Source organism: Rhodamnia argentea, chromosome 4 (assembly GCF_020921035.1).
Source record: "Rhodamnia argentea isolate NSW1041297 chromosome 4, ASM2092103v1, whole genome shotgun sequence".
NCBI classification, from domain to species: domain Eukaryota; kingdom Viridiplantae; phylum Streptophyta; class Magnoliopsida; order Myrtales; family Myrtaceae; genus Rhodamnia; species Rhodamnia argentea.
Window position 1 is genome coordinate 23,334,357 of NC_063153.1, and position 8,260 is coordinate 23,342,616.

At 40.4% G+C, this 8,260-nt stretch overlaps 1 protein-coding gene across 1 annotated transcript; it reads right to left on the bottom strand.

The window, feature by feature from the left end:
- Positions 1–307: 307 nt before the first annotated feature.
- Positions 308–8,043, bottom strand: LOC115740590 (protein phosphatase 2C and cyclic nucleotide-binding/kinase domain-containing protein). Its single transcript, XM_030674094.2, has 15 exons — positions 6,659–8,043; positions 5,993–6,124; positions 5,655–5,885; positions 5,448–5,573; positions 4,908–4,970; positions 4,596–4,678; positions 3,950–4,181; positions 3,549–3,865; positions 3,281–3,368; positions 3,131–3,197; positions 2,679–2,956; positions 2,491–2,556; positions 2,248–2,369; positions 783–939; positions 308–658 (listed from the first exon to the last, which is right to left on the bottom strand). Exons 1-15 carry the CDS (start codon positions 7,688–7,690, stop codon positions 413–415), a joined length of 3,240 nt encoding a protein of 1,079 aa, XP_030529954.2. The 5' UTR covers positions 7,691–8,043; the 3' UTR covers positions 308–412.
- Between the last annotated feature and the right edge of the window lie 217 nt (positions 8,044–8,260).

An 8,260-nucleotide genomic window follows, 5' to 3' on the forward strand; every position in this document is an offset into this window, starting at 1 on the left:
AGTAGATGGCAAAATCTACTCTACCAAGATGATTAAATTTTCAACATCCGTCCTGAATTCCCAAAAACTGACATGTTGTCGAAATCTGCTGATATTTACCTGCATATGTATTTACAGTACTGGAATATATACACTCTGGTTTGGGGTTTTGGGGAGAAACTGGCTGAAAACTTTATCAACTGATAAATGCCTTGAGCTGATTGAATAGTGCAGCAGCAGAACTGTTCCCCAAAAGAAAAAAAAACATAGTCGCTTCAATGTTGTTCCCATGCCACCAAGATATGAAACAAGATTAATCTTATTTAGCCCTCGTGATTTCCCTTGCTTTGTTGCGTCAATTCCTGCATTTGAATCCGTAGGGAAAACGAAAACCTCTAGAAAGTTTGCGCTACTCTGAATCCACTTAATGACTCTACCAATCGTCAAGCCATTCAGGAGTATTGAGCTCCTCCACATCTCCAGGAGGCGAAACATGAAAACCGGTCCGGTCCTCGATGTTATTACCAGAATGTTGAGTAATCCGGGAGGTGATCTCATGAGGAACAGGAAAACTGTGGTCTGCAATCCCCTTCCAATCAATAGTGTCAAACCATGGATGACTTTTGACAGACTCAGGACCATGGCTTCCCAGCCGTGTATTCTCATCAACATCAAGTAACTGGAAACAAGAAATTGTCAATCTTTCAATCACATTCATGTTAGTCATGGTTTTGGAGAGGTAGGGAGAGGGGAGGGGAGATGGGCAAGGAAGAGAAGCAAGTAGCCAGGTATTTTGAAGAAACCTTTGTGATGAGCTCAACGGCTTCTGGGCAAAAAGTCTCGGGAAAAGATAGCTGGCCTTTTGCAATCTTTGCAAATGTGTCCAGCTCACTTTCTCTCCACGATCCAAAAGGCATTTCACCTTGCAGCATAAAATAGATCAAGACTCCCAAAGCCCACCTGCATGCATAACAACTTATTCAGGATGCTGCAGAGGCAACTTCAAAGCAACATGGAGCAACAAAATCGGTCTAGTCTGCAACTGCATTACTAAACTAGACTTTAACTACATGAGAATCCTAGACCTCCATTGCCCATGCAATAAAATAAGGCATGAGCACTTCCAGAATTATCTTCAAAAGACATGTCTAGTTAGTCATAATATTTATAGTCCTTAATCATATTACTGGAAACTGCATCAGCTGACTAAATTCCTTCGGCAATCCATCATTTGGCATGAAAGTTTTCAAGGCCATTGCCATCATCTTATTCAAAGGTTACTGCCACTATCAAATGAACTTCTGAACCTTGGTGAAAGTCTTCAAGATGGAAAGTACAACAAAATCCAGTCTCTTAAACCTAACTAAGAATTAGACCCAAAAAAAAAAAAAACCTAACTAAGAAAATCATTTTGCTTAGTGAGCAGTATCAAATGTGTATCACATGAAAGGGTAATGTAGTTGTGACATTACCATAGAAAGACCTTTATTTTGATACCCTTTTATTCTCACGCTATCAAAGAGGGAAGAGTGAAGGATGATATAGGGAGAAAGTCAGACAGCAGTTGATATATCTCACTGACATATTGCAAACACGGTGAAATGGCAGAATGAACCACACTAACTGCTTGAGACAAGCGTCAAACAAACTGGCTTTTTTCCAGCACAATCCATTGACCACGCTTTGTCCCCAAAAGGCTATTCTGCTTGAGGTTTGACAATCTCGTATGTTAAACGAAGACAGCGATAGAACTAAGCAAATCACATACTACTGATCAGGAGAAATCTCTTCCTCATTCAAGTTTTGCAGTCACCCCCATAATTTAATTCATTGCCAATAGAACTAAAATTGGCAAAACAATCACCTATAGCTTCATTAAATCAAGGTGTCATTCTGCTATAAAATTTATCAGATGAAATATGCAGTATTCAGAGATGAACTATCCTGCTCAATTTCATAGCTTGACACAAATTCCATTGTGCAATCACCATGCCACTGTGACCATTATGGACTTTGGAACAAATACAACGACCTGGGACAAGCATACCAAATCCAAGACTCTATGGCAGCACAGACAGTCCCAGTGTCACATCAGGAACAAACACTCTGCGAGGTTCAGTTGTGTAACAGTGAGAGTAGAGTGCTCTAGTTAGCAGCAAGCAGCAATCAAAGTCAAATACAACCAAATCAAAAGAGGCATCTTCACAAAATTTCTCATTATCAGGTCAGATTGAGCATCTATTTGAAGACCTAATATAAGTTATGTACCAGTCAGCCGGGAAACCATGGCCTCGTCCCTGGACAACTTCTGGGGCTAAATAGTCCGTTCTTCCACATATGGTAAATGTTCTCTCACCAGCCAACTTCTTCGCAAATCTGAAGTCTACCACCTACAATGCGAAAATCAAATAATTCCACAACCACTACTTAAATGAAAGAACAAGAGATTATCTTCAGCTGGTAATTTAAGAGCAACATTCATCCAAAAAAAAACTTATTGACAACACTAACCTGTATATGTCCTGATTGGTCCAGCATTAGAACATCAGGAGACACAGCTCTGTAGAGAACACTGTTCTGAAATTAGACAGAAAGAACAGTGAAAATGATATTTGACAACTTCTGCAATAAACAAATTAGGAGATGAAAGTAGAAATAAACAAAAATATAGAGGCTCAAATTGTTAAAGAACAGCCAACCTCGTGTAGCACTTCCAAGGCATTTACAATGGAGGCAGCACAGAACACTGCAGATGGATCATCTAGTGGTGTGTATAGTATCGAAGCCAAAGGACAGGCAAGACAAGTATTTAGCAGTATGCCAGCTTGTCTTCTATCAGCAAAAGTGCATAAAACTTGTGGCATGCAAGCTGAAGGGCTTATAATCTTCATCAAATTCTTTTCCTTTAACACTTGTTCTTCCTTTCCAAGTTGTTTGACCTTCTGCTTTGAATATCTTTTTAAACTAAGTAAACTTTCTGCAAAGAGAAAATTAGCAGTCGCTCTTAAGTTTATGCAACGTCATTGATGAAAATTTTCGAGATCTTGTATTTGGGTCAATCTTTGACAAAGTGGAAACCTACGCTAAAAGACATGGGCCATCTAGAGCCAAATGAGTGAAGTCATGACATAATGTAAACAAACACACTAACCTGATTCATTTAGAAGTACAAGCCCAATCTCACTGCAGTCAGTAGAATACAAGCACTTCTTCCACTCCTATGTTGATAAAAAGAATAATCTAAGAAACAATTTCTATAAATATCTGAACTTTTTTCTAGGAAAAGGAGCAATTATCATACCAATCTAGAGAGGTCAACTTTATCTAAGGCAGAAACATGGGTATTTTTAGTGGTGTCGTCGTTGAATTCTGGATTATGATCCCTTTCCCTGAATCATTGAATATCAACTGTCAGAAAAAGGAGTGAATTTTATCAGACACATAAAGGAAAAAAATATGTATTGGAATTGACAGTTTCTATCCTGTACAAATTATGCCCCCTTCATTTAATACGAATCAGCGAACTTCCAAAACAGGATATGACAATTGAATATAATTTCACAACTCACTTCTGATCATCCTGAGATAGTTTTGCAAGAGGACCCACCACAGAATCGAACTTTTCCTTTGTCAAAACAGCACATTTGACATCACCAACGGCAACTCCTCTAACTGAACCAACTTCCTCACCAAGAAGCACCCATTCACCAAAATAACTTCCCTCATTCTTCTCCAATGAGATCTCTTTACTGCTCTGTCGACTATCCTCATCCTCTAAATAATCGCATTTGAGACTACAGATATTAGGACTCTTAATCATCTCAGGGTTAAAAGTGATCTTCACTAGTCCCTTCTGGACGATATATAGCCCAGACGGACCTTCATTCTGCAAAAGAAATATAGCAGAGACATAAGAAGAGAGCAGACACAGCCATGATGAATATAAGTCTGCAACAAAAACAGTCTTTACCATATCAAATATTGTCTGCCCATCGGAGAAAGAGACTTCAGAAAGAGAATCTGCAACATGACTAAGCCGCAAGATGGTTAACCTCGACAGAAGATCCACAGACCTAAGCAACTTCAATGATGACAGATTGGAAAATTCTGACATAAGAATTCCTCGAAAATCTTCTCTCTTCAGAGCCCACAGAGTTCCATCAGTGACTGCCCGAACAGATGCCTGGAGTGGCTTGTTATACCTGTGAAGACAATATTTCGTGAAGGACATTTCTTGGGCTAATTATCAGTCATGACTGGTGGTTGACTTCTAAGAATCCGGGAACTTCAAAAAATCAAGCTAATAGACAGACTTGAAGAGAAATCAACCAAATTTCACGGGGTACATTACATGTCTTGAGCATTGGCCATGTCAGCCTTGTAAACCTCATGGAAGAGAGAAGTTTCAGATTGACCGAAAAAGCTCCAGCTATTACTTGACAATAATCCAGGTTTTAATATTTTTGAAGCTTTTACTTTTTGCATGATATATGTCAGAAACTACATATTGCCCTCGTATTTATTTCCTCTCATTGAGATGTACTCTATCGTCAAGACGACATATTGGATAACGTTTAGGTACAGCACAAATGAAAGTGACAACAGAGAATAATTACATAAGTGCAAGCTCTCCAAAAGATGATAACTTCTCAGCTGTATAGCGCTGCAAAACCCGGGTTATCTCACCATTCTTCTCTTCCTGCCATAGAAGTAGTTCATTAAGCAACGGATTTTGCTATAATTCCCAATCTCTAGGAGAAAACCTCATTACAATCACTGAGTCTGCCAATGAAAATAAATGAATACTTGACAATATATGGAAGCTACTTCTATAAATTCAATTAATATTACGCACTTCACCAAAGATACATCATTGTAAATTAATGTGAACTATAGATATTATCTGCATAAATCAATCAAACCAGAACCTGTGTCGCTAGGACCTCAAATTCTCCATGGCCAACAACATAAAAGCAATCGCCTTCTCCACCCTGCAAATTATGATTTTTATGTCATTTCACATGTAGCTCCACTGACAATTAGATGCAAAAGGACTTTCAATTTCTCGGACAAATAATGTGTATGTAGCCCCAGGGACTATCAGTGTGAGCCCTGTGTGACAATCACAGCAACTTGAGAAAGAAAAGTTAAAAGTGGCCCATCCGTTTACCTGGCTTTGCCCATAATATATGCTAGTTCTTACTAATTTTATGCTGCAGTGCAAACTAAACCTGACCCTACTACATTTTGAGGTTTTCTGAATTTCTACATACTTTGACCACTTCTTCTAAAATTTCCTCATTTGAGATGTTAATGAACTATCTTGTCTCTGGTATTTGGAAAAAATAAGTTATTGTTTAGATATGAGTGATACTTTCAACAAAAAAAAAAATATGAGTAATACTCAGAAAGAAACAAGACACCAACAAAAAGAATGGAGAGAGGGAGAGAGAGAGAGAGAGAGAGACCTGCTCAACAACAACATCTCCTGGCTGGACCTCAACTCTTTGCATGCAGTCCAGCAGAACATGACATTGAGAATCAGTAAGTTTTCTGAAGAGGAAATGATCATGCAATGCACGCTCAATGTGTGCCTGTTGCATGGATGAACAAACAATGAATGAGGGCCCAACAAGTATAAGTTACTAATTAGGTAGCTTCAGTTCAAAATTTACTTCTTCTTCCCAAGTCTTCCTGTGTGATGGTGGAGGAGGAACCCAAACTTGCCCATTATCTAGAGAATTTTCAATAGCTCGAACGCGAGCCCTTGATAAATCATGCCTTACTCGTTGGTTCCTGCCACTCCAGCTAAGGGTCGAAGGAGATTCTGATCCTGTCACCTCCACAAACTGAGGAACCGGGGGTCGCATAACAGTGCCAGGACTTGGTACTTTATGAGCAGCTCCCTATTATAAATGCATTTTAGTTCTCATGGAGCAAAGCGTCAAATTATAAATTAGGCAAGTGATATTTATTGCATACTCAACAAATTGTTGAAAGCAGGTGTTCTTACTTCAGTTAGCCCATTAACATGCACAACTATCACTGTGATATCATCAGTACGAGTTTCATACTGAAGCCAAAGTCGATATGATTCAGCTACAATAGCAGCACAAGCATCACGAGGATCTTTAAATTTAGCAACCTGCAAAATTTAGCAATGTCAGAAGTACTGATAGGATAAATGAGAATGACAAAAATTATTCATTCGATATCAGGCAATCGGTAATTTGACCTCATCAATGTCTAAGAAATTTGAGCAGCAGGAGTACACGAGGTTCAAATTCCATGTAATGGAAAGAGGATGATTTTCTAACGTGGAAATATCTCTTCTTCACAGTAACAGCCTTCTTTTTAATATCAAGAAGCGATAGCTTATGCTGTTGAGACAGTCCTTCAGTAAATTTTTCTTTTCTTTATTTTTTTGGAAAATAAAGCGCCAACACTCTGCTTGGTAGACTTTCACGTCTACACTAAAGTTTAATATTGATTAAGTAGCAATAGCCTAATGTTCTTCTCTATGTGAAAATACTTTCATAATCCGAATTTAATCAACACTGGTCCAGCAAGGTCTAGGAAAAAAGGCACTCTTTCCTAGCTAGTATATCATCCAAGCAAAAGTGCGGCACTTAATATTCCGGTATTAAACACAAGCTAAACAACCTTAAAGGTATCTTACCATATCGACTACAGCTTGGCTGGAGAGAAATTCAAATACTCCATCACTGGCAAGTACAAAAAAGGGACGATTGGATGTGAGTTCCAGAACAACAATCTCAGGGTTGGCAACAACCCCTATGGTCTCCGCAATCGAGTCACCTATGCTCCTCGTAAAAGCTGTACCAGGATACATTCCATTTGGTACCCAAACTCTAGGTGGATCGCCATCATCACCTTCTTCAGTTCCCCAACACTGTACATCAGGGTTCTTCAGCCCCTCGATCTGATCCAATGTGAGGACACGGGCGCCACAAAGCTTCACTCGTTCAAGTTCATCCTCTCGAAAAGGTGTCTGATCCATTGACAAATCGACAGCCACAATATCCTGCCCTCTCCGCTCACCTATAACTGCTCTTGAATCGCCTGAATTAGCAACATAAATAGTGCTGCCCCTAACCAATACCGTAATGGCAGTAGTTCCGCTCATACTATCGTCCAAGCTATCAGCATGTAACTGTGAGTTAGTAGTCAGAAATGCAGAATGGCATGCCTCAACAGCATCCACGTGAAACTTACTATTTCGAAGCAGATTCTCACACAATTTCCTCTTAACAAACTGAGAGCACTGAGCTCCAAACTCTCCATGCCCATCAAAGACTCCAAAAAAATTATCATTTGGGTTCGTACCAAATGGCGTGTGGATGCAAAAACTATCTTGGTTGGCCTTATCAAGAGCATCTGGGTAGTACCCTCTTTGAGACAAAAAGGAGTAACGCAATTCATAGTTTCCTGACGGCACCTTAATCGTTCTCGATCCATCAGGGGGCAGAAACTGAGCAGAGACCCTGGAGAGCCTAGTGATGCCCGCTTCGGAATCTCTAGTCAAGCTCAACTGGTTCAATTGATCCCTGATCTCCGATTCCTGCCCATCTGAAGACCCGGGCGAGAACACGGGGAACTCAACCACTCTACTGTTATCAGCTTCTCTGATTTTCGTCTCTCTCGGTGCGCATATTTCACCGATACAAGCTCTCGAATACACACACCCCATAGCCACATACGAGGAAACTGCAACCGACAACGACGCCCCGATTCCGTATCTCGCCGAAGAGGAACAACAATCCAGCACCCGAAATTGGGAGCAGTCACCGCCACAAAAACAACAACGCGAAAAGCATCACCAGATTCACACCCGACGACTCGTCGAGCGACCGCCGAAGGACATTCACCAGCTCCAAGCTACCTCCGGAGTTCGCTGCTTCGACTGAAACCCCAACAAACTCAAAGAATCACGATTCCAAGAGATCAGCATCCGAAAACCTTCAAAAATTCCCCAAAACAAAACAAACAAACAAACAGAAAGGAGGATGCAGCAAACTGATTGTCCGCAGAATTTTCCCCTGCTGCCTTGGCAAACGATTCCAAAATTCGAACTGATCGGAGTTCGCGTTGACAATGTAAAAAGAAGAAGATCGGACTCGATTTCGATTTTCGCACGAGGCGTGAGACCGTTACAGCAACAGCAACAGCAGAAATCGAAAAGGAGAAACGAAAAAAAGCGAGCGAAGCGATAATGAACAGGGACGGAAGAAGACGACCAGCGAGCACTACGACCGGCTTG

Bases quoted from the DNA above. Each gene is read 5' to 3' on its own strand.
- LOC115740590 (XM_030674094.2), bottom strand. From the start codon at position 7,690: ATGGGGTGTGTGTATTCGAGAGCTTGTATCGGTGAAATATGCGCACCG. The intron at 2,370-2,490 runs GTTAGTGTTGTC...TTCGCATTGTAG, and splicing joins ACCAATCAGGACATATACAG to GTGGTAGACTTCAGATTTGC. The intron at 940-2,247 runs GTACATAACTTA...TTATGCATGCAG, and splicing joins CATGGTTTCCCGGCTGACTG to GTGGGCTTTGGGAGTCTTGA.